The 26467-nt window shown below is 44.5% G+C and overlaps 1 protein-coding gene across 1 annotated transcript in view; it reads right to left on the reverse strand.

Annotated features, from left to right (window-relative positions):
- myo5b (myosin VB) overlaps positions 1-26467 on the reverse strand; it is a 310547-nt gene that overhangs the window by 117175 nt on the left and 166905 nt on the right. The window contains exons 8-13 of the mRNA XM_070867495.1: positions 19535-19642; positions 18812-18921; positions 9706-9971; positions 7061-7142; positions 6679-6819; positions 4764-4886 (exon numbers count right to left, since the gene is read on the reverse strand). Of these exons, the coding sequence (XP_070723596.1) occupies positions 4764-4886; positions 6679-6819; positions 7061-7142; positions 9706-9971; positions 18812-18921; positions 19535-19642 (830 nt within the window). The remainder of the gene's footprint in view (positions 1-4763; positions 4887-6678; positions 6820-7060; positions 7143-9705; positions 9972-18811; positions 18922-19534; positions 19643-26467) is intronic.

Consider the following 26467-nt stretch of genomic DNA (forward strand, 5'->3'; position numbering starts at 1 on the left):
AGGTGACGATCAACCGAGTCTCGTTCCAGGACCAATACCCGCTACCCAAAGCGGAGGACTTATTTGCAACGCTAGCAGGGGGAAAGTTGTTCACCAAGCTAGACCTACATGACACAGGAGCTGGCGGAACCATTAAGGAAGTTAACGTGCATCAACATGCACAAAGGATTGTTCGTGTACCACAGATGCCTTTTTGGGATTTGCTCGGCGGTGGCCAGCTTCCAGAGGAACATGGAGTGTCTGCTCAAATCGGTTTCATGCACCGTGGTGTTCCAGGACGACATCTTGATCACTGGTCGCAACACCACTGAACACTTGCACAACCTGGAAGAGGTTCTAAAGCGACTGGACAGAGTGGGACTCAGGCTGAAATGCTCCAAGTGTGTTTTCCTGGCACCAGAGGTCGAATTTCTGGGGAGAAAGATTGCGACGGACGGCATCAGACCCATGGACTCCAAGACGGAGGCCATCAAGAATGCACCCAGACCACAGAATGTGACGGAGCTGCGTTCGTTCCTGGGACTCAACTACTTTGGTAACTTTCTACCGGGGTTGAGCACTTTGCTGGAACCCTTGCATTTGTTGCTACGCAAGGGTGACGACTGGGTTTGGGATAAATCTCAAGAAACAGCCTTTAACAAGACCATAAACCTGCTATGCTCTAACAAATTACTTGTATTGAATGACCCATGTAAACGTTTAGTACTAGCATGTGATGCGTCGTCGTACGGGGTCAGGTTGTGTTACAGCAAGTAAATGTGTCAGACAAACTGCAACCGGTTGCATATGCGTCCAGAAGTTTATCCAAGGCTGAAAGAGCCTACAGTATGGTAGATAAAGAAGCATTAGCTTGTGTATACAGGGTTAAGAAAATGCACCAATATCTATTTGATCTCCGGTTTGAGCTCGAAACCGACCACAAACCGCTCACATCACTGCTCTCAGAAAGCAAAGGTATCAACACCAATGCTTCATCCCACATCCAAAGATGGGCATTAACATTGTCTGCATATGACTATGTAATCTGCCACAGACCAGGCACAGAGAACTGCGCTGACGCCCTCAGTCGGTTGCCATTGCCCACCACCGGGGTGGAAATGGCGCAGCCCGCAGGCTTGCTTCTGGTAATGGATGCTTTTGAGAGTGAAGGGTCACCCGTCACGGCTCGCCAGATCAGGACCTGGACCAGCTAAGACTCCCCTGTTATCACTAGTAAAAAGATGCATCCTCAATGGGAGCTGGTCGGGAGTTCCTGGGGAAATGCAAGAGGAAATTAAGCCTTTTCACCGACGCAAGGATGAACGGTCAGTCCAGTCGGATTGCCTCCTATGGGGGAATCACGTGATTTTGCCCAAAAAGGGCAGGGAAATGTTTATACACGACCTTCACAGTACCCACCCAGGCATAGTCATGATGAAGGCTATCGCCAGATCACACGTCTGGTGGTCCGGCATTGACTCTGAATTAGAGTCATGTGTACACCAATGCGACACTTGCTCACAGCTGAGCAACGCACCCAGGGAGGCCCCACTGAGTCTGTGGTCATGGCCCTCCAAACCATGGTCCAAGGTCCATGTAGATTTCGCTGGCCCCTTTCTAGGGAAGATGTTTCTAGTAGCAGTGGATGCTTACTCAAAATGGATTGAATGTATAATATCATGCATGTCCACTGCCACCATTGAAAGCCTCAGGGCCATGTTCGCCATCCATGGGTTACCCGACATCCTTGTCAGTGACAATGGACCATGTTTCATCAGCTCGGAATTCAACAAGTTCATGACCCGCAATGGCATCAAGCATGTCAGGTCTGCCCCATTTAAGCCCGCATCCAACGGCCAAGCGGAACGGGCAGTCCAAACCATCAAGCAAAGCTTGAGATGCGTAACAGACGGCTCCTGGCAGACCCGGTTATCTAGGGTCCTGCTCAGCTACCGGACGCGCCCCCACTCGCTCACTGGGGTTTCCCCTGCAGAATTGTTAATGAAGAGAGCACTCAAAACCAGGCTCTCCTTAGTCCACCCGAATCGCAATGATCACCTAGAAACCTGACGGCACCAGCATAACGTTTACCATGATCACGCGCCGTTCTCACGTGACATTGAAGTCAATGACCCGGTGTTTGTTCTAAATTACGGTCACGGTCCCAAGTGGATCGCTGGCACTCTCTTAGCCAAGGAGGGGAATAGAGTGTTTGTTGTGAAATTGTTGAATGGTCAAACATGCAGAAAGCACCTGGATCAGACCAAACTGCGATTCACGGACTACCAAGAACAGTTTGAGGAAGACCCCGCCATCTATGATCCACCAACACACACCCAACCAGCAATTGACCTCGCTGTCAACCATGAGAATGAACCTGTTATATATGTAAACTTGTATTTACTCTGTATAACCACCAGAGGGCTCATCCCCTGGAGTCCCAAGGGATCCCATAATCCCTTGAGAGCACAGGTATTTAAAGGAGGCTTCACAGGTTGGACAGGCACTCTGGAGACCTGCAATAAAAGACTACGGTCACACTTTACTTTGAGCTCAGTGTTCAGTCTGACTCTTTCTCCATACACAACACTTCCCCGGTTATCCGGAGTTAAAATTGCAGTCGGGGCCCATACACAACAGAACTCACCTTGCCCACAGTCCGACCAGACCAGCCGAGCTGCCGCGCAGCGATGACCCGACAATCTCACCCATGCCAGGATATCAACTCAGGCGATTGACCAAGGAACGCAGACCACCCGGTCGCCTCAACTTGTAAATAACTTGTACTCAAGACTTGGGGGGGGGGGGGGGGGGGGGGGAGTGATGCTATGTATGTGAACCTCACCTGTGTGTAAGACTTGTCACTAGAGGGCACACCTGTGGGAGACCTATGGGTCACCTGTATACCCTGGTGCAAGCAGGTATAAAAGGCAGCCCACCACATTAATCTAACTCCAAAGTGAGGCAGCAAAGAGATCAAGGTCACAATTGTTTGAGTTTACAACAGTTTCGTGGAGTTATTCTGAACATAACACCAGGCATCACGGACCAGCTGGTCTTTTCCTGCCCATTATTTTTGTATTTTCTAATGTTTTCTAATAGAAAGGCCCTGCTACATAGCAATAAGAGATGGAAGCACTATAGATGTAGCAGGGTCTTTAATTTGGGATGTGGCCTCAGAAGCAGAAGACACGAGTACGGATTTAATAAGCCTCAAGAAAGGCTAGAAATTCCCTCTCACCCAAGCTAGTGGAACAGATTCCCAACAAAGGCAATTAATGCTGCATTAACACCTTTGGAAAAAAAGAGCTGGATAAACAGCTGTTTAAAAACACTCTGAAGTCGATGTAACACAAACATTCTTATGTTGCTACAACCATGAACGAGCCACCTGTGGAATATAACTGGTCATATCCTGAGTTCTACTCAATTCTCTGTTATGTATGTGAACCTCACCTGTGAGTAAGACTTGCCACTAGAGGGCACACCTGTGGGAGACCTATCAGTCACTTGTGTACCCTGGTGCAAGCAGGTATAAAAGTCAGTCTGCCATGCTGCTGCCTCACTTTGGAGTTATATTAAAGAGACCAAGGTCACAATGTTTTAAGCTTACAACACAGTCTCATGGAGTTATTCTGAACTTAACATTCTCTTTGGGGAGGGGGGGGGGGGAAGGGGGTTTGGGGTGAAATTACTCAGAGCTCTCCTACTTTAGAGGCTTTACCTGGAGTTGTTTACCACTCTCAGGCAATTAAATGAATTGGGTAAAGTCCATTACAAGGTAAATTATACAGCCTGTGAAGGGAATTGTCTTGATGTATCAAATGGCCTTCTTCATCCCATGTTGATGTTTTGAGTGAATACAAGCTACTTTTGCTGGTCGTATACCAGTCTTATTAATAACAGTCAGGATAGGTAACAGTAAGTATTTTTATTTTGATGCAATTAGCATAGTTATGACTGTTTTAATACCGAGGTCTCAACTTTAATGCATTTTATGAAGATCCCGCTGTTGAATCAATGTTTACAACAACAACTACTTGCATTTATATAGTGCCTTTAATGCAGTAAAACATCCCAAGGTGCTTCACAGGACCGTAATCAGACTAAAATTTGATAGTGCCAAAGAAAGAGACATTAGGATGGGTGATACAAAGCTTGGTCAAAGAGGTAGGTTGCAAGGAGCGACCTAGGAGGAGGAGAGGTGGAGAGATTCACGGAAGGAATTTCACGACGGCTGAAGGCACAGCTGCCAATGGTGGGGCGAACAAAGTGGGGAATGTACAAGAGGCCACATTTGGAGGAACGCAGAGTTCTTAGAGGGTTGTAGGGCTGGAGGAGGTTACAAAGAGAAGGAGTTGGTGGGGGGGGGGATCGGAAAAGAGGGCCATGGAGGGATTTGAAGATGTGGATGAGCATTTTAAAATCGAAGCATTGGTGGACCGGAAGCCAAAGTAGGTCAACAGGCACGGGGGGGTGATGGGTGAACAGGACTCAGAGTGAGTTAGGACAAAGACAGCAGATTTTTGGATGAGCTGAAATTTATGAAGGTTGGGAAACCGGCCAGCAGAGCATTGGAATATTGGAACCTGCACATAACAAAAGCATGGTTTACTCAAATCAAGTTCCATTTTATTTTCCAATGATTCTTTAATGCTGATTTTACTTCAGGTTCTCCAGTTTAACTCTTAAGCTAAGGGCTCTGAAAGGAAAGTGAACAGGCTTGCTAGGTATGTATGGATATAAACCACAATGGGTGGAAGAATCACCACATCACCACTTACCTTATCTGCAAAATGTATAACAACAAAAGCCATGTTGGACATTCGAGGTTTCTGAAAGTGCAAGCTGCTTGAATGACGGTCATACAGCTTCTGGGCCCAGCTCTGGTCTGTCCCTTTTGGCATCTGAAAGGAGCCACAAAACCAATTTGACTTAGAGGCTAATTTGCTATCACAGGAAATGCCACTATGTGTGTGAAATAGCATTCAGCAAAACATTTTTATTATGTTTGCAACACAGCAGAACCTATGATTGTAACAAAAATGATACGCTGATCCTATCTTTCCCGAATTAAAAAAGGTCTGTTGAACACTTCTTTTTTTCCATGAATACAGCATACCCTGTTTTCCTCTTCCTCTCTCATCCCAATGTCAGTCAAGCGGTGAGCTTTAGACAAATGTTCAACTTGACCTTGGCTGAACTACATGGTTTCTCCGGGGTTAGCGGTTTTATATATTTAGGGTAAATGCCCGAGAGATGCCACTTGTTTTAAACCCGTGCGGCGGAAAGTCGTGTGCTCAATGCCTGCAGCAGCAGAAAGGATGAAATCCATTTTGTGCAGTGGCTGCTGTTTCCTGCAAGCTCAAACACAGTGAAGGTCTGTCACAATAATATAAACAATCTCACTTTCCCCGCTATCTAGTGGGGCAATCAGCAACTTCCATCACCTGTAATGTATTTGCTTCACGGGTTCTTTGCTCAAGAATTCATAGAAACACATTGCTATTAAGAACTAGTTGGTTTATTGGCAAAGTTTAACAATCACACTACACATTATCAGTTTATCCACCAGGCTCTCAACCGCCTGCCTCATTGTAGATCACCTGAACCTAACTGGCTGGGGTTTTATTGAGTCTTGTGAACATCACGTGACTGGCTAAGCCACTCACAACTCAACAGCTCTACAAACCTGAGCGCATATATTACAGCACCCATTTCCCACGGGTGGTCTACTTTTCATGCAGCTGCAGGCCAGAACAGGAGGAATATGATGTGCAAGGCATTACAGCGTCTCTCCTGCATTATAAATATAAAATTTAAATGCCCCCCCCCCCCGCCCCCTGCTATTTCAAGTGGGAGCTTTGAGAGCAAGGCGAGGCTTCCCCAAGAAAGACCCAGTGTATCAGGTCTCTACCCCTTTCCCTCTTATGGCAGAAGCTGGTACACACAAGACATTAGGCAGAGTAATATTGAGGCTGCTGTTTCTTTACAATAGGTTAGTCAAGAGTTTCTCAATTGAATCAGGTTGTGCATTAGAATAATCAAATTCCACTGATAAAAAAGAGCATACATCAGCAGAGCAGATTTAAAATCACCTCGTCTTTTTAATAGGGATTATTGAGGCAGCCAAGGGAAACAGCCCCCTTTTTGGTCAAATTAATTTCTCCTTTTCCCTCATTCCCTGGCATCACTTATCATCCATGGCAGAGAGGCTGGGCGCTCTGCTCCTAGGCCTCCAGCAATGCCATCAGTAACCAGCCATTAAGGAAATGCTTAAAACTGCCTCATGAGTGACTTTCCCTTCCCTCGGTGTCGATGAGCTCCTGGCCTCTCTGTTTGGCAGTCCCTTACAGTTGAGACTGGGAACTCAGCAGTGAGAGATTGAGGACACACATCAATGTCCCACCCATTTGGTGCTCCAATGTGCTGTGTAGGTCACTCCAGGTTTAAGACTTAAAAAAAAATCTACATTTCCCAAACTGTTTTAGCAACATCCCATCATGGTTATATTTAATTTTCAGCCTAAAATAAACCAGTTACTCTCCTTTCAGTCCCACAATCCAACCTGCCTGCCTCTTGTCCGGCCGAAATACATGCTGATTTTTTCCTCTCACTGGGAGGCAGGGCTATCACAGCCCCCCGTGATGAAAAACTTCTTTCTATGAAATAAGAAGGAAACTCATTATCTGCCTTTACCCTGCATTCTTCATCCAACAGGTCTAAGATGCCCAATTTCGCCTCAATAAGGTCAATGCAAGGTTGATTGTCAGAAAAGTCAATGAGAGTCCACGGTATTTGTTCCTTCATGTATTCCTCCTGCTCCAGTTTGAAGACATGCTGAAAAACATCGAAAGCACTCAACAAACAGCAATACTGTGGTTACATTCAAAAGATACTCATTACTGGAATCTCCATTTAAAGGGAATGTTTACTCGGTCACTATTTAAAGGGGAACTTTAGTCAAGGCAAATACAAACTCCAGGTAAATCCGATGCACATAGAAGTGAATGTCACCATTAGTTTAAAAAGAAGGTTTGAGCACACGCTTGCACAAGCACACACATTTCGCTGAGCTCACCAGGTTAAACTGCTGCTGCAATTTTTCATTAGCATAGTTGATGCAAAACTGCTCAAAACTGTTGATTTCAAATGTTTCAAATCTGCAATAAATTAAAAAAAATACATCACCTTTCTATACATAAATCAAACTGGTTGTAGTGGAAATGTAGTGGGACCAGGGAGTAACCAGAACAATGGTGCAGAATTTGCTGGAGCAGAGCATTTCATGGACCTGCTGGTCAGACTTGTTCTTGAACACTTCAGCACAAGAATGTTTTGCCTACAAAGTTTCTGGAAGTGCAACCTGATAATGGTATTTATCAGGGCATTTGGGACCTTGGTGAATGACGGCACCAACAGACTATCTCCTTAACCAATGATATTTAAGGATTGAGAAATAAGCAGAGGAAGGACTGAGAAGGAGGGTGAATTAAAGTGGGTGAATTCAATGTCAAATGAGGTACAGAAAGAGAAAGAGAGAAGGAAAAAAGAATGTATTGAGACAATTTTTTTAATAATTTGACATTTTTAAAATCTCTAACAACAATTCATTACATGTAGGAATGAGACTCCAAATTTTTAATTGTTCACTTTCTGGGCAAGAGGCTTTGATTGGCAGTCATTAACAATTATCACGTTGTTAAAAGGGTACTTGCACTATTAATTACTAGAATTAGGGGGTGAAATTTTGTGCCTTTGTGCCTCCAGTTAGTGCCCCCAGGGGTATGCGAATGGCTTTGCAATCAGGCACGTCGATGACATTGATTCCCACAATATTCAGCGGGGCTTTTGCAGCGACGCTACGGCTATGTGCCCCGATCTCCTTCGCCCGGAGATCGTGACGGCATCGCCGTGCGCATCACCTTGGTAGCACCCCGGACCCCGAAATTGCCTTCTGCACCCTGCAGCTGCTTCGAGCAAAAACACCGGCTGCTGCAGAAGGCATGCATCGGGCGGCCGGCTGCTTCAGTGACGATGCTTAAAGGAGAGGTGACCGAGGAAAGTAAAAAAAAAAACTTACCTTTTTTCTTCCAGCTTTCTTCGCGAGTTCCTGTCCACGATCGATTAGCCTGGCATCGGATCGTGGCTATCGTCGCGGTCCAAGTAAGTTGTTTTTATTTTGCAGAGCCTGCAGCGATGGCCCTTCCCTTTAAGGGAGGGAAGGAGCCTTTCAACGTGGCAGCACGGCCTCACCTGCTGCCAATTGCACTCCAAGAAAGAAGTAGGGTGCCTGATGTTGCCTTCCACTTCCTTCTTGGAACGCAAACGGCAAATTTTTTTTAAAAGTTTGAAACCAGGGCAATAAATGAATTTCTGCGGCGAGTTTAATGTGCAAATGCAGCAACTTCATGAAACTCATGGGGAGGTTAATGGCACAGGGTGCCGCTTTTGAATGACAGCGATCCTGTGCCGAGTTGCACATTAACAACGGCGTGTGTTGTTCACAAGCCATTTTTTTCCCCAGCAAATTCTGGGCCGATATTATTAGCCTGCAGTGCTGGGATGTTGGCAGTGGCCACCTTGTTAACGGCCAGGATCCAAAATGAGATTCAGAGTTCTAAGATGATGTGCCCAAAAGAAAATGCTAAAGCCCCAGTGTTGAGGCTGTGACTATCCACAAAGTGAATACTCAGTCTCAGACATGCTACCATAGGTAGCCACTGAGACTGGTCAAGCATTTCTGCCCTCTAGCTTGCTTCAGCTGGCACAAGTTATATGGCATAGGCAAACACCAGAGGAGCAGGGGTGGGGGGGCAGGGGGGTAATGCTTCACTCAGCATGGTATTGAGCCATATGGACCACGACCTTCCATGGTTTTATGCCTAGTCCACACTGAGCAGCAGTCAGTCGACTACATGTGTCTGAACGGCAGACAGTCTGCTCCACGTGCCTCAGCATGTCTGGGCAAAGGAGGTGGCAGAAAACAAATTAGCCAAGTCCTCAATGTCGTTTGCTTTTCAGTGGTCCTTGAACTATAAACGTGCGCCTGTCAGACAATGTCGAGATCAGACTGGACTGTGATTTCCAAACAGCAACTGTTCAGTAGAATGGCCACTGGAGAATACTCGGAGAGGAGGGATTTGTGGTGGTTTAGGCAGTCCTTTCAGCCTCTGGGATTTGGGTCTGAATCTGACCCTGACTAATGGGATGAATGTCCTCTCCGCCTGTACTTAAAAGGCCTGTATGGAATGGATTTTCAACAATCTCAATTTGGTTTCCAGTGGGTACAGGGCTGGAGCACAAAACGGACACCAAATTGGAAAAGTTACCAGAGCGATCATATGGGAAATGATAAGTGTGGCACTAGAGCAACAGGTGGTGCTCTCTGAAGATGGACATTAGCACATTGTTGGAGTACAACAGAGGGACCTACTTCTGCAGCTCACCATGCCGTACTCTTACCCTCGAGTGCTTGAATGTGGGTACCCAACATGGAAGTGTGTCCCATTTCCCAGCCCTCTGTTCTATTTCCCACTGTCCATCGCCTTGATGAGCACAAAATCCACACACAAACTAATGTTTGTTTCTTTTTTTTCCCCAAACTTATCTGGTCACATTTGCTATTCATTAAATCAATTGGTCAAACAGTAAGGGTCCCAGTTTGAAAAGGCAGCTGTAGTTATACTTTGTGCAATGCTGTGTAAACCCCACTCCATTCTGTACCCGTAAATATCCAGTACTCCAATGAATGAGTGCTGTTTGCTGGTCGTGTACAGTGCTTTGTTGATGTGATCCACGATCCAGTTGAAGAGCTGGGCGTAGATGTGCTTGGCCAGCGCATTTCTGGCATTGATGGCATGCTGCTTGGACATGGTCTTGACATAGGTCTCGGAGGTCGTGACGAGTTTGCGATGACACAGCCAGTGTTCCATCTGATCGTGTTCAACTCCCAGCAAATCACAGAAGTAGTTCAAGTGCTCATCTTTTTTCTGCAAGTGCAGAAATCAACAAGTGAGACAAATGAAGCACAGCACAATCATGTTCAGCTAATTCAATTCCTCCAAGCCTTTTTACTCACTTAACCAGTGACTTGTGAATTTGGAGTCAACTAAAATAAAATGGAATCATTGGTCGAAACATTCGGACTTTGGCTTGTACGTAAGACGAGTGGTAGCAGATTGGCCGCCTGATTTTCCTTTAACGGGCAGATAATCTGCTACCGCCCGTTTCACACACACACCGAAGTTGAAAGTTCTGGTGATGGTGACAACACAACAACAGCCAGGGCACTATAATATCACAAAATCTACAAATATCTCCCTAGCTACTCATTGACAAGGCTTACACATGAATAATAGCCATTTGGGCAAGGTACCCATCGGTGTCAATGGAACTTTATTTGAACAAGAAGTCAACATGTTAATGCAAAGAGCAGAGGAGAAAAAAAGAGAAAAAGAGACAGGGAGCAGTGGGTAGTGCAGTTGATTAGACACAAGCCGTACACCTCTCACAGCTTCAAACACAGTTTCTGGTGACCCTTCTTCAGGCTATATTTGTAAATCGAACTCGGGGAAACCACAGGATGGCTGGTGTGAGAAATGGAAAAATGTCACACTGGATAGATTGGCGAATGATACTTAAGGGGTTGACAGTGGATGGGCAATGGCAGACATTTAGAGACCGCATGGATGAACTACAACAATTGTACATCCCTGTCTGGCGTAAAAATAAAAAAGGGAAGGTGACTCAACCGTGGCTATCAAGGGAAATCAGGGATAGTATTAAAGCCAAGGAAGTGGCATACAAATTGGCCAGAAATAGCAGCGAACCCGGGGACAGGGAGAAATTTAGAACTCAGCAGAGGAGGACAAAAGGGTTTGATTAGGGCAGGGAAAAGAGAGTACGAGTGTAAGCTTGCAGGGAACATTAAGACGGACTGCAAAAGCTTCAGTAGATATGTAAAGAGAAAAAGGTTAGTAAAGACAAACGTAGATCCCCTGCAGTCAGAATCAGGGGAAGTCATAACTGGGAACAAAGAAATGGCAGACCAATTGAACAAGTACTTTGGTTCAGTATTCACTAAGGAGGACATAAACAACCTTCCGGATATAAAAGGGGTCAGAGGGTCTAGTAAGAGGGAAATCCTTATTAGTTGGGAAATTGTGTTGGGGAAATTGATGGGATTGAAGGCCGATAAATCCCCAGGGCCTGATGGACTGCATCCCAGAGTACTTAAGGAGGTGGCCTGGGAAATAGCGGATGCATTGACAGTCATTTTCCAACATTCCATAGACTCGATCAGTTCCTATGGAGTGGAGGGTAGCCAATGTAACCCCACTTTTTAAAAAAGGAGGGAGAGAGAAAGCAGGGAATTATAGACCGGTCAGCCTGACATCGGTAGTGGGTAAAATGATGGAATCAATTATTAAGGATGTCATAGCAGCGCATTTGGAAAATGGTGACATGATAGGTCCAAGTCAACATGGATTTGTGAAAGGGAAATCATGCTTGACAAATCTTCTGGAATTTTTTGAGGATGTTTCCAGTAGAGTGGGCAAGGGAGAACCAGTTGATGTGGTGTATTTGGACTTTCAGAAGGCTTTCGACAAGGTCCCTCACAAGAGGTTAATGTGCAAAGTTAAAGCACATGGGATTGGGGGTAGTGTGCTGACGTGGACTGAGAACTGGTTGGCAGACAGGAAGCAAAGAGTAGGAGTAAATGGGTACTTTTCAAAATGGCAGGCAGTGACTAGTGGGGTACCGCAAGGTTCTGTGCTGGGGCCCCAGCTGTTTACATTGTACATTAATGATTTAGACGAGGGGATTAAATGTAGTATCTCCAAATTTGCGGATGACACTAACTTGGGTGTCAGTGTGAGCTGCGAGGAGGATGCTATGAGGCTGCAGAGTGACTTGGCTAGGTTAGGTGAGTGGGCAAATGCATGGCAGATGAAGTATAATGTGGATAAATGTGAGGTTATCCACTTTGGTGGTAAAAGCAGAGAGACAGACTATTATCTGAATGGTGACAGATTAGGAAAAGGGGAGGTGCAACGAGACCTGGTGTCATGGTACATCAGGCATTGAAGGTTGGCATGCAGGTACAGCAGGCAGTTAAGAAAGCAAATGGCATGTTAGCCTTCATAGCGAGGGGATTTGAGTGCAGGGAGGTGTTACTACAGTTGTACAGGGCCTTGGGTGAGGCTACACCTGGAGTATTGTGTACAGTTTTGGTCTCCTAACCTGAGGAAGGACATTCTTGCTATTGAAGGAGTGCAGCGAAGGTTCACCAGACTGATTCCCGGGATGGCAGGACTGACATATCAAGAAAGACTGGATCAACTGGGCTTGTATTCACTGGAGTTCAGAAGAATGAGAGGGGATCTCATAGAAACATTTAAAATTCTGATGGGTTTAGACAGGTTAGATGCAGGAAGAATGTTCCCAATGTTGGGGGAAGTCCAGAACCAGGGGTCACAGTATAAGGATAAGAGGTAAGCTATTTAGGACCGATATGAGGAGAAACTTCTTCATCCAGAGAGTGGTGAACCTGTGGAATTCTCTACCACAGGAAGTTGTTGAGGCCAGTTCACTAAATCTATTCAAAAAGGAGTTAGATGTAATCCTTACTACTAGGGGGAATCAAGGGGTATGGCGAGAAAGCAGGAATGGAGTACTAAAGTTGCATGTGCAGCCATGAACTCATTGAATGGCGGTGCAGGCTCGAAGGGCCGAATGGCCTACTCCTGCACCTATTTTCTATGTTTCTATGGTGCAGTAGAAGATACTCCTGAGGTTGGAGCAGAGGCATATAGTTGGGGCAGAGTAGAGAGAGCTTTACTCAATCTAACTATAGTACTACAGCAACTCCCGGGATGCCCGGGGGCAGGGTGCGTGGGCTGGAGGGAGAACAGGGACAGTCAACACAAACAATGTGCCATCCGGTTCACCAGATCTCTCATTGCCAAGGATCTGTAAACTGTGACTGCTATTGACAGCAACACAAGTGTATTAGCTCAAAACTAAAAAGTGAATGATACTATATGATAGTATACACTGACTAGTTCTTTGTGATGTAAAATTACTAAAAATAAATTACTATAGTAATGTCATATGATGCCATATATCCTCATCAAATCCTATCCACACTTGTCAGACATTTTCATACAGAAGGACACCCATTGTACCTGTGCCTGTGTTCGCTCTACATTGGAGCTATCAATTCTAATTCTATTTTCCTGATGATTTCATACTGCCTTCAGATCACATTCCCTTATTGTTCCTACATTACAACAGTGACACTTCAAATGTACATCATTGGCTATACTTTGAGACATCCAGTGGTCGTGAAAGGCACTATATAAATCCAAGTCTTTCTTCTTTCTTGTTCCTAACTCTCTTGCAATGCAGTGTCTGAATCACCACGTCTTGAACTCCTCCATGCCTTTCAATGGGGTAAGGAAAATATTTTTTCTTTCAATTCTTCAAACAGAAAGCCAATTTTCATCTGCTTTGTCACCGAGCACAAAGCGAGGGGAAAAGGGGCAGAAGGATTAGGCAGGTCTCTGCTTCTTTGCACTTCATTTCGATTTCCAGGGGTATTTTAAGAAGACTGCTGGTACCTGTGGGACGATATCCAGGTCTAAGTTAACACCTTCAGGAGAGTACTGGTCTAAATATTCTTGGGTGTTCCCCTCGACAGTCATAAAATGAACGCACAATGCAACCTGTCCGATCAGCTGCCTCTGCGAGTTCCCTTCCTTCACCTAACCCACCGGGCCAAACTTCATTGGAGACTCCCGCCTGCTCTAGCTCTAAACTCATATCTTTCTCTTTGATCTCCCCTCTTGATCTCTCCAAACTCATCTTGTCCACGAGACCCACTTCCTGCTCTCTTGACTCTATTCCCACTAAACTGCTGACCACCCAACTTCCTTTTTTGGCTCCCATATTAGCCGACATTGTTAACGGTTCTCTCTCCTCAGATACTGTTCCCGTCTCCTTCAAATCTGCCGTCATTACCCCTCTCCTCAAAAAAACACCCTTGACCCAACTTTGCTTGCTAGCTACCGCCCCATCGCCAACCTCCCTTTCCTGTCCAAAGTACTGGAATGTGTTGTCGCCTTCCAAATCCGTGACCATCTTTCCATGAATTCAATGTCTGAATCCCTTCAATCTGATTTTCGCCCCTGCCATAGTATCGAAACGACTCTCATCAAAATCACAAATGACATCCTTTGTGAGTATGACAAAGGTCACCTATCCCTCCTCGTCCTTCTGGATCTGTACGTAGCCTTTGACACAGTTGACCACTCCATCCTCCTCCAACACCTCTCCACCATCGTCCAGCTGGGTGGGACTGCACTCGCTTGGTTCCATTCTTATCTATCTAATCATAGCCAGAAAATCTCCTGCAATAGTTTCTCTTTCCACTCCTGCATTGTTATCTCTGGTATTCCCCGGAGGATCTGTTCTTGGCCCCCTCCTATTTCTCATCTGTAAGCTGCCCCTTGGAGATAGCATCCGAAAACACAGTCAGTTTCAATCTGAATCTAGCATCAATCTGAGGATGAATAAGACTGTTCGCAACCGTGTGTCATATTTGACCCTGAAATTAGTTTCCAGCCACATATCCGCGGCATTACTAAAACCGCCTTTTTCCACCTCCGTAACATTGCCCGCCTCCGCCTCTACTTCAGCTCTTCTGCTGCTGAAACTCTCATTCATGCCTTTGTTACCTCTAGACTTGACTACTCCAACTCACGCCTGGCTGGCCTCCCACATTTTACACTATGTAAATTTGAGATCATTCAAAACTCAGCAGCCCATATACTAACTCACACCAAGTCACGATCACTAATCACCCCTGTGCTTTCTGACCTACATTGGCTCCCAGTTAAACAACGCCTCAATTTCAAAATTCTCATCCTCATTTACAAATCACTCCATGGCCTTGCCCCTCCCTATCTCTGTAATCTTTTTCAGCCTCACAATCCCACAAGATGTCTGCGCATCTCAAATTCTGGCCTCTTGAGCATCCCTCATTATAGCTGCTCAACCATCGGTGGTCGTGCCTTCAGATGTTTGGGCCCTAAGCTCAAACTCGCTCCCTAAATCTCACCGCCTCTCTACCTCTCTTTCCTCCTTTAAGATGCTCCTTAAAACCTACCTCTTAACAAGCTTTTGGTTATCTGCCTTAATTTCTTCTTTTGTGGCTTGGTGTCAAATTTATCTGTTTTGTCTTGTAACACTGTTGTGAAGCGCCTTGGGATGTTTTACTACACTAATGTGCTATATAAATAAGAGGTATTATTACCCTATATATTACTCTGCCAGATAAATCCCAGGTGTGAAATGGCTCAGATAACCAGAGGTTACTTCTGCAATATACATGCATCAACCATGCCACTACTTATTGATTCTAGAATGCATTATCGCACACTTCACCACATTAAATTACATCTACTACCTGTGTGTCCTTTTACAGGTATTCCTCAAGTTTGTTCCTGGTGATTGATTCCTATATTTGTTCAGTAATTGATGTAAGACTAATGGGTCTATCAGTATTCTCTGCCACAACAACAAAAAATGCTGGAAACATTCAGCAGGTCAGTCAGCATCTGCGGAGAGAACATACAAGATAATATTTCAGGTGTTAGATCCTTCATCAAAACTGAGTTCTAATGAAGAGTCTGTGCCTGAAATATTCACTTTTTCTTTTCTCTCCATTCATGATGGACGTGCTGAATGTCTCCAGCATTTTGTTTTTATTTTACATTTCCAGCATCTTCAGTTTTTTGCTCTTTGCAAGTTTATCTGCCACATTTACTACAAAATCCTCCAGGTTAGTCGTACTACAATCATTGGATAATTTTCCAGAAACATTCACTAAGTTTTCAATGTAGAAACTCCAGTACTATAAATGACCTGGAAGTGTTTTGTGCTGGCACAAGAAGTGAACAGTGGAAAATTGTTCCATTTCATGTAAACATGTTGTCATCATAAGCAAAAGTTGTAAAAATTAAGAACTGTACAACATGAAAATTCCGAGATTAAATCTTTGATTCTAATTTTCACAACAATGAAAATTCAGTTTCATTTGTCCAGGGATTGACATCCTGAATTATTATTTTTCAACAAGGTACAGCCCGTTTGATGCTCCAACCCCACCTCAAACTTCAATTTTAATGATTGGAGCAGAGGAAAAGGGAGTGGTCTGAAAAAGTGCAGATAAAATGACGCACGTCAATCACAAAAAATCCAGATCGACAGTGCTGCACAAGTACATATAAACCTAATAGAGTTGGTAAATGAAAACACATTATTCAGCAAACAGATCACGGTTAAAACACAAACTATTCTGTTTCGCAGTAGAGGTCGAGAACCTGAATTTTACACGTTCATTTATAAATGACTCTGGTTGCTCCTGCCAATCATGGGTCCAAGGACAAGCACCATGGTGTGGAGGTCACCGTTTGTACAGGAAAGACACTCTTCAGAATCTCGGTCTCCACTGCAAATATGCAAATATCGAAACAATTTGCATTTCAAAAGCTAATTTTTTCCTGAGTGATGTGCTTAGAGAGAGATAAATGTTCAAAACAAAGGTTCATTTGAAGGGCAGCCACTTGACAGATAACCATAAGGAAGCTGGCAAGATCAGTGAATTCCCTTCCAACATTTTTTCTCCTCTTCACACATTACAGCAGTGACTATACTCCAAAAGTACTTCATTGGCTGTAAAGCGCTTTGAGATGTCCAGTGGTCGTGAAAGCTGCTATGTAAATGCAAGTCTTTCTTTTTTTCCTTCATGCCACGATTGATAACTTGTTTCCACAGGTGCTGGTCGCCCTTTGGTACTGAACCCAAATGATCATTCTTCAGGTGTGGACCAAGACAGGGAGTGTCGACAGGCAGTTTGAGCATGATGGGGTACCCGCCCAGGTAAGTGTTGAGTATTTCAGTGCACTTCTGACGTGTGGCTTGTAGATGGTGGGGAGGCTTTGAGGGGTGAGGAGATGAGCCACTCATCACAGAGGAACCAGACACTGACCTGCTTCTTTAATCATAATGTTGATAAGGCTTTGCCAATTAAGCTCTGGTCAATGATGACCCCCAAAATGCTGATGGTGTTCCGTACTTATTACTAATCAATGCCAAACCCTCACACATCATTATAGCTCTTTCACAACAGCTCATACATACCCAGTCAAGCTGCAACTTACAATTCAAAGCTTTGCTATACTCACATCTTCCAAGGGCTTTACACATCAAATTATTTTATCAAACATGATCATATACTTACACCCAGGATGAACTTCAGAGCAAAAATGACAGCTATCAGTGATACGCTATACATGGGGAAATGTAGTGACATTGGGCAACAGTCTCATTCTGTCCAGTGAGAAACAAGATGAAAATACTGGCCACACTCACTACATCAGCCGCCTATTTAATACAAATGCGAGAGGAAGCACATTGTAATGGTAGTGAGAACTGGGATGGAGGCATAACAGTTTAAAGGCAGTAGTAACCTTGTCAGGCACTGGTTGCGCTGTCGCTATACTGCAAGTTGGCTGGAGGTGTTCTTGCTGCAGTTGACAAAGTTCTGCAACTGGTTACCAGCTGACCAGGAGCAAGCTGAGGCAGTATTTCTACATTACAACAGTAACTACACTTCAAATGAACTTAATTGGCTGTGAGACGTCCTGAGGTTATGAAAGATGCCATATAAATCCAAGGCTTTCTTTCTTTGTCAAGCATCGGTAGGTGTGGCAAGATCTGTAGATACGGCCTGGTGCTCCCTGATCTACCAACCATGCCTCCTTTCATCTTGAATTTAAAGTATTTGAGGCACTTTAAAAACAGGAGTAACTATAAAATGATCTCCCAAAAAACACATCAATAGAGGTGTTAGAATATGGAAGAATTCTGTAATATAAATGCAGTACTAAAGAGATACTGTAAATATGGAGTTTCCCTTTCTCCCATTCCAAATGGGTCCACAAGGAAATAAAATATCAAACTTATCGCATCGTACCAGGCGTTCATTTAAATAATGGCCTGACGCCTTGACTTTTCCTTACTAACTCGTGAAGAGTGGACAACATCACATCATCTCCAACCTTACAGATAGTCAACCAGAATTCACTGGCCACATTGTACTTGGACACTTCTCAACTGCTTTCAAACTGGACAGGGACAGTGTACTTCACCTACGGGGCGACGTGACGACGAAAAATGTCCTTGTGGACAAATGCAAATCATGTCCCACACCGCTTAATCATGTCCACTAAGTAAACCATCGGCTGGCCTCGACGCTTTGCATGCTGGTGATAATAATACTCCAAGCAGTTGGGATTATACTTTGAGTCTGCATTCGCTAAATAAATACATTTAAATATTGCTGCATCAAATGGGGCGAAAGCACAAAATTGCCACAAACACTTCACCTCACTAGATGAAGGGGAGCCACTGAGTTGCGACCCAGCATGAAATGGGGGCAGGGCCTGATCTTTCAATCCTGTGATTCCCCATGCACCCATTGTACACCTGCTCTTCGCTAAATCTACCCTGCATAATAAAAGAAAAACACTCAGCAAGGAGAGAATTCAAAACTATATATAACTTAATGTCAAAGTTCAGGCACTGGAGATAAGCCACTGAAGTTTGCAGCACATCACTTGCTCCTGAGATTAGATCACACCGTTGCTATATACTGCCCGACTACTCACCATTAGTTTTACACTGATGAAATACTAATGTCTGCAGTACAGTCACTAACCAAACCCAGGTTTAATTTGGAGTAAAGGCTCTGTATATGACTTACAGCAACACCGCAAGTGTCTGTATCTCTTTCAGATACGATCTGCACATTTCCCAGGTGGAGAATTGAAGCTATAACTCGATAAATGTTCATCTGGTGTGCATCCTTTACACCTGAAGGAAAGAAATATATTAACATCTTCAGTTGCAAATGTACAAAAATCTTTAAATCAACAATTACCCGAACTCCAAACACAGGGTTGTTCAATTTAAACTGTATTCTCAAGTCAATGCCTGTTGGTCACACTGTTCTGAATTGGAATTTTCCACATGAAATTCCAAAAACAAAAGATGTTTGAACTCAACTGCTCTCATGTGGCAAGTCTTCCAATTTTTAACAAACACACTTTCATTCTCTACCCACCCTCCATGTAAGGTTTTGGTTTATACAGCGTCTTGTGTCCTCAGATCCTCACCCAAGTGAGCAATTCTTCACTTGTAAATCTAGATAACTGAGTGTGAGCAGGCTTATTCATTCATGGCATACGTCATATTCATTTCCTTGCACGACATCAATAGTAGTCAGTGGATAGCAACCGGGAGGGGAAACTCTTCCTGATAGGCTAGGGAGGGGAAACTAAGAACACCGAGATCAATTGCCACAACCCAACCTTTAACACACACTTTCATGAAAGTACCATCGCTTTAAAGTTGCACCAAGTGCAAGACAACCCGGAGACATATGGAACTGAATTCAGCTTTCAAAATTCCAGACTTTTGCCCTTACCAAGCAGAGTGAAGGCATGCCATGTTCTATCCAAGTCCTCAGCATCGTTAATTCCTTCTATTAGTGTGTTACCACCCTGCGTGGTATAAAAGTAGTCTTCTGCACTGCCTGAAAGACAGCAAAGTTCTAGTTACTTATAATTACAGATATACAGAAGGTCAGGTGTGTTTGTTGTTGTTCCATTCTGGAAGATAAAATTGTTGTGGTGCAGTCATTACTAGTCCATCAAAGATAACAGTACGCTGTTAGAAAATAAAAAGGTCATAGATTACAACAGAATTAATCTGCATACATAAAGTAGAATTAAGAGTCTAAAGGGATGGGGTCATTTTTTGCCATTTTCAATTGTATCTAGATTACAATTAGGATCATGGCATATTTTACATTAAATTAAAATAACACACCCACCTCAGTTTATTTGTTCAAAATAGTTGCAACCCACCCACCTACACATGGGGGTCAAGTTTCGGGCCACGCCTAGAACAGCACAGCTCCGACATGGACGTCCATTTTTCGCACCTAAAAGCATGACAAAAATCCACCTCAAAATTCTCGGGCTCCTTGCTGGTCCCTGGGAGCTCGGCGCGGCGTGCAGACAACAGCGGGGGGCAGAGCCGATTCTGCAAGTGGAAGGGGGCAGGGCTAAGTCAAATGAGGGAACATCGTGCCGGCAGCCCTGAGCGTGCGCATTGGAGCACGCGCGCATGCGCAGAAACATGGGCGCTCGGCCATTTTTAAAGGAACTTAAAGAAAAATGCTGATTTGTCTCGTGGAGTTCTGGAAAGGCTTGGGATTGAATTTTGGTCATTTTTTGGTGAAGGAGTGCTTTTAGCAGCAATGTTGAATAAATCACCTGCTGAAATCAGTGAGTGCTGCTTTTCACTGCTAAACTTCCAGAACAGGTGCTGCATAGGTGCATGCAAATTAAGGACTGTGTTTTGAAAAATAAGGGTGTCAATTCAATACAGCAATGAAACAACGTCCACCAAGAACAAAGAATTTCTTGCATGAGGAAGGGGAGATATTAGTCAAAGTCATTGAGCAGAGATGGCAGGAGTTAGATACCAGCAACAGAGGTCACATAAAAGTGCCACCTAAAGAAATGAAGAAACTTTGGAACCAAGTTGCAGAAGATTACTGCACGGTGTTGCATACCACGAGATCTGGAAGCCAGTGTAAAAAGAAATGGCACGATCTTGGTCAAGTAGTTAGTGTAAGTAATATTTTCATTTTTTAATGTAATCGTAATTGTAATGTGACTATCTGTATGGCCCACCCTGCAGAAAGACGCACTCTAAAAAGTTATATTTTACTCTTTGCAGAAGAAATTGGCCCACAACAAAAGGGAAGCAACTTGAACAGGAGAAGGCACGCCCAATCTGCATCCACTGACACCCTTGGAACAGAGGGTAGCTGCTATGATGAATCATACATGGAGAAAAGCAATCAGTACAGCACAAGCTGGGCCCGCATGCGAGGAAGAGGTTAAGTCCTGAAAATGCATCGTGGCCCTTCAAATCAACCTGCTGCCTGGCCTATGTGTGAGAGTACTCATGCCACCCATCCTGCCCCCTCCCTTGCTGTTAAACATTTGACTGTTCTGATGTATTTTGCAGAACATGATGATGTTGATGATGATGATGCTGATGCTGCTGCTGCCGCCAACCCTGTGGATCCTGAAGATACAGAAGAAGAACCAGTAGAACCAGATGCGGACGATCCAGACTGGATGATGGCGGCGATGACTGAAATGTCTACAGGAGAGAGCTTCCAAAGTAATGTTTATGAGCCCCCATTAAGGGGCATCAGAGTTTCAACCCCTTGCATAGGTTCTGGTTCCACCTTCCATGGTTTTGATTCCGATGTTGCGGGTCCCAATGGTGCTGCTGGTGTAATACAGCAGTTTACAGCCAATGCCCCACCGTCCGAGCCTGCTCCTCCCACTCGCATAGGTTCGGGTTCCACCTACCATGATTTTGATTCCGACGTTGCGGGTCCCAGTGGTGCTGGTGATATAATGGAGCAGCTTACACCCATTCACCCACCATCCCAGCCAGCGCCTCTCACTCTAGTACTGCCATCTGCAACACCGAGCATCCCACCGTCCCTGCCCGCATCTCCCAGTGCAGTGGTGACGCGAGGCAGACCCAGGCAGAGGAGAAAGAGATTGGAGACATGCTCTTCTGAGATGCAGCGTGCAACAGATGCGGCTCAGGTTATGGCATTGGGTATGGAGACCAATGAGCTTACCCGATCACTCATCGGTAGTGCCAGTGCAGTGGGTGAAGAGGTGACGGTCCTGACGGGAGAAATAGCAGTAATGACACGGGAACTTAGGGAGGGAATGTCCGAGGGAGTGCAATCAACGGCACAGGCCCTCATGGAGGTAGCTGCTGCAATAAGGGCACACAGCCCCGCCAATCAAATGACACCCCCAAGAAGAAGTGAACATTCACTGAGATATGGATGAGAGATGGTTGCAGCCTTTCTTTGCTGCTTTTGTTCTTGCTCTTGATGTAGCTGTAGTAGCGTTTTTCAAATTGAAATTGTTTTGTTAGTTTTGAAACTTTACAACTTATAAGTGATCTTAGGATTTTTTAAGTGATCTTATAGTGTAAATGCTCACATTTTGTATCTTTTTTAATTTTGCACCTAAAGTGATCCTGAAGTCTAAGTGATCTTAAGAGTGTAAGATTTTTCACATTGAAATTGTTCTGTAACTTTACAAGTTTTTAAGTAATCTTAAAGTTTTTAAGTGATCAAGAGTCATATTAAAAGTAAAGTTTGATATAACAAATATTTTATTACAGTGATGTTAACTTTTCAATAAAATATTTTTTCATTAAAACTGAATCATGTTCTATTAACACAACACAACATAGGAACAACTCCAAAGAATAAACAGGTCCATGCGCAACAGTGGTCGCAGAGCCCTCAGGCATCAGTAATTGAAGCGTTCACGGATGAGCTGCTGGTGCAGGGCTTGAGCAATCGTTAAAGAAGCACGGTGGACGGCCCTCCTCTGACCTCGTGCTCCGGCATCAGGCACTTGCATGTTTTCCTGATCGTCGTCATCATCCTCATCCTGCTCTTCCAAATTACTATCATCAGGCACTGGACCCTCATGTGGGTCTTCTGGTTCCACTACCAGCTCCTGCTGCCTCATGATGGCTAAATTATGGAGCATGCAGCACACAACAGTGATGTGACCGACAATCTGAGGAGAGTATTGCAAGTGGCCTCCGGAATGGTCCAGGCATTAGAAACACTGTTTCAATATGCCAATGGTCCTCTCAATGATGCTGCGCGTCGCAATGTGCGCCATGTTGTATTGACGGTCAGCTTCTGTCCGTGTCACGAGTAGGGGCGTCATGAGCCAGGTGATCAGGCCGTACCCTTTGTCTCCCAGTAGCCAGCTCTGCCCTTCTGGCTGCTGCTCAAACATGTCATATATAATGCTGTTTCGTAGGATGAACGCATCATGGGTGCTGCCAGGGTATCTCGCATCGACTGACATGATGCGCTGCTTGTCGTCACACACGAGCTGCACATTGATGGAGTGGAAACCTTTCCTATTCCTGTACTGCTCAGAATCCTCCACAGATGCTCGCAAGGCTATGTGGGTACAATCAATGCAGCCCTGTACCTTTGGGAAGCCGGCAATCCTGAAGAAGCCCACAGCCCTCTCATGGATCGCTTGTGCGGTCATTAGGAACTTGATGAAGTCATTCCTCCGCGCATACAGTGCTGCCGTGACCTGGTAAATGCAGGCACGTATTGCACGTTGAGAGATGGCGCACACTTCTCCAGTTGTAGCCTGAAACAATCTCGAGGCATAGAAGGCAAGTGCAGCTGTTACCTTCACTTCAACAGACAAGGCAGTTGGCGTTCTGCTTCTGGGCTGCAAATCTGCTCTCCGCATATCACAGATCTCAATGACAACGTCCCTGCGGAAACGTCCCCGTCTCCTCCATAGAAGGAAGGCCTGCCTGAAGCACCGCAGCTCGAAGGTTGCTTGCTGCCGTTGTTGTTGGGCTGCTATCGAGTCACTGACGCCACCCGTCTCCTACATGGAAGGTCTGCCTGAAGCACCGCAGCTCGAAGGCTGCTTGCTGCCGTTGTTGTTGGGCTGCTATCGAGTCACTGACGCCACCCGTCTCCTACATGGAAGGTCTGCCTGAAGCACCGCAGCTCGAAGGCTGCTGCTGCTTCACACAGGTAGGAATATTCAATATTTTGTATTTGCTTTGTTTATAATTTTTTATTCAGGATGGCTCTTTATTTGTATAAACAAGACTGTTGAATGCTTGTAATTGAATTACTTCCCTTTCCCCTCCTTCATTCCCTACACCTGATTTCTAAAGTGTAGGCAAGGTTTTTCTGAGCATACAAAAATCTAGACTTACTCCATTATAAGTTAGTTTGGAGTAAGTTTTCACTGCCTAAACTTTCAAAACAGGCGTAAGTGGCCAGACATGCCCCTTTTGAAAAAAAAAATCTGTTCCAAAATGAAACGGTTCTAACTGACTAGAACTGGAGCAAACTAAATGCCGAGAATTGCAATTTCTAAGATACTCCATTCTAAACCAGTTGCTCCAAATAAATTGGAGCAACTCAGGCCGAAACTTGACCCCATGGTTTCACTGCAATCAAGATTATGTAATCCACAATTACTTAGATATTCCTTCCTTGATGATTTTTGATTAATTGCCAAGATTGGAATTTCTGAAAATGTGAAATAAAAATAGAAAATTCTGGGAATGGACAGTGACTCAGTCCACATCTGATAGAGGGAGAGGGAGAGAGACAGGTTAACATTTGGTCTTTACCCCACCCCACACAGTATTCATTGTTGGATCACAGTTTTCATAAGCAGCCATAGTTTATTTTTGTACGGAAACCTGTCTTGTTATTCTTTGCTGACATGAGTTAGCATAACCCAGGTGTAACAATTAACCCTAAATCAAGGCTATCGGACGGCTTTCTTGCTCGTCGTTTTGTTACACACAGTTCTAATAATGGCAGAATCAGGTCTTTATTTAAAACTTTATACCACACAAAAACCAATATGAAAGTTACTGAGATATTCACTTCACAAAACCAGTGCATGCTCCCTGCTTGCGAGACATCTCCCAGTGTCTCTGCAAAAACAGTGTTCACTCACATCACATACAAAATCAACTCTTTGAATCCTATATTCCATACATACGATCAATAAATCATGTTACATCAAAAGTACATACAAATACTAACAGACGAACGATATAAACTAAACAACCAGCTACCCACATCCTGAAATCAGGTCTTGATTGCCACAATCGGCTCTTGCCATGAATTTTATTACTATAACACATGGGTGACCAAATTGACACATTCGAATGGCTGAATGACTCTCGCACCTTCTAGCATCACCTTTCCTGTGGAGCCATCCTCTGCTTTGATCTAAACTTCAATTTACAATCCATGCACATCAGAAAAGGTGATTGAACTTTTAACCTAGCATGAGTCATCTCAGACTGCGCCGAAAGCGAGGTATTCGGACTTTCGGACCCACATAGGGCAATCACTTGTAGAATATGTGTGGTGTTCACCACATCCTCTCACCTCAGTCAGCAGAAAACTACCACCGTTCCACATAGAATCATGGAGTGATACAGCCCAGAAACGTGCCAGCTATTTGAAAGAGCTATCCAATTAGTCCCATTCCTGCCCTTTCCCCATAGCAAGTTTTCCCCTTCAAGTATTTATCCAATTTCCTATTGAAATTTACAATTGAATCTGCTCCCAGCAACGTTCCAGGCAGTGCATTCCAAATCATAACCAAAATTCCCTCATGTCACCTCTGGTTCTTTTGCCAATAACCTTGAATCTGTGCCCTCTGGTTACTGACTCTACTCCCACTGGAAACAATTTCACTTATTTACTCCATCAAAACCCTTCATGATTTTGAATTCCCAAAAAGTTAGTTTGCAGGTGCAGCAGGTAATCAGGAAGGCGAATGGAATGTTGGCCTTCATTGCAAGAGGGATGGAGTACAAAAGCAGGGAGGTCCTGCTGCAACTGTATAGGGTATTGGTGAGGCCGCACCTGGAGTACTGCGTGCAGTTTTGGTCACCTTACTTAAGGATATACTAGCTTTGGAGGGGGTACAGAGACGATTCACTCGGCTGATTCCGGAAATGAGGGGGTTACCTTATGATGATAGATTGAGTAGACTGGGTCTTTACTCGTTGGAGTTCAGAAGGGTGAGGGGGGATCTCATAGAAATATTCAAAATAATGAAAGGGATAGACAAGATAGAGGCAGAGAGGTTGTTTCCACTGGTCGGGGAGACTAGAACTAGGGGGCACAGCCTCAAAATACAGGGGAGCCAATTTAAAACCGAGTTGAGAAGGAATTTCTTCTCCCAGAGGGTTGTGAATCTGTGGAATTCTCTGCCCAAGGAAGCAGTTGAGGCTAGCTCATTGAATGTATTCAAATCACAGATCGATAGATTTTTAACCAATAAGGGAATTAAGGGTTATGGGGAGCGGGCGGGTAAGTGGAGCTGAGTCCACGGCCAGATCAGCCATGATCTTGTTGAATGGCGGAGCAGGTTCGAGGGGCTAGATGGCCTACTCCGGTTCCTAATTCTTATGTTCTTATGTTCTATTAAATCTTCCCTTGACCGTCTCTGCGCAAAGAAGAACAATTCCAGGTTCATCAGTCTCTCCACATAATGGAAGTCCCACATTCCTGGTAACTAACATTCTAGTAAATCTCCTCTGCACACTTCCTAAAGTGTGGTGCCCATAATTGGCCACAATACTCTAGCTGGGCCCTAACCAGTGATTTATAAAGGTTTAGCATAACTTCCTTGCTTTTGTTTATAAAGCCAAGAATCCCCTTTTAACAGCCTGATCAACCTATCCTTCCATCTTCAAAGATTTATGT

Source organism: Pristiophorus japonicus, chromosome 2, assembly GCF_044704955.1.
Source record: "Pristiophorus japonicus isolate sPriJap1 chromosome 2, sPriJap1.hap1, whole genome shotgun sequence".
In the NCBI taxonomy this organism is placed as follows: domain Eukaryota; kingdom Metazoa; phylum Chordata; class Chondrichthyes; family Pristiophoridae; genus Pristiophorus; species Pristiophorus japonicus.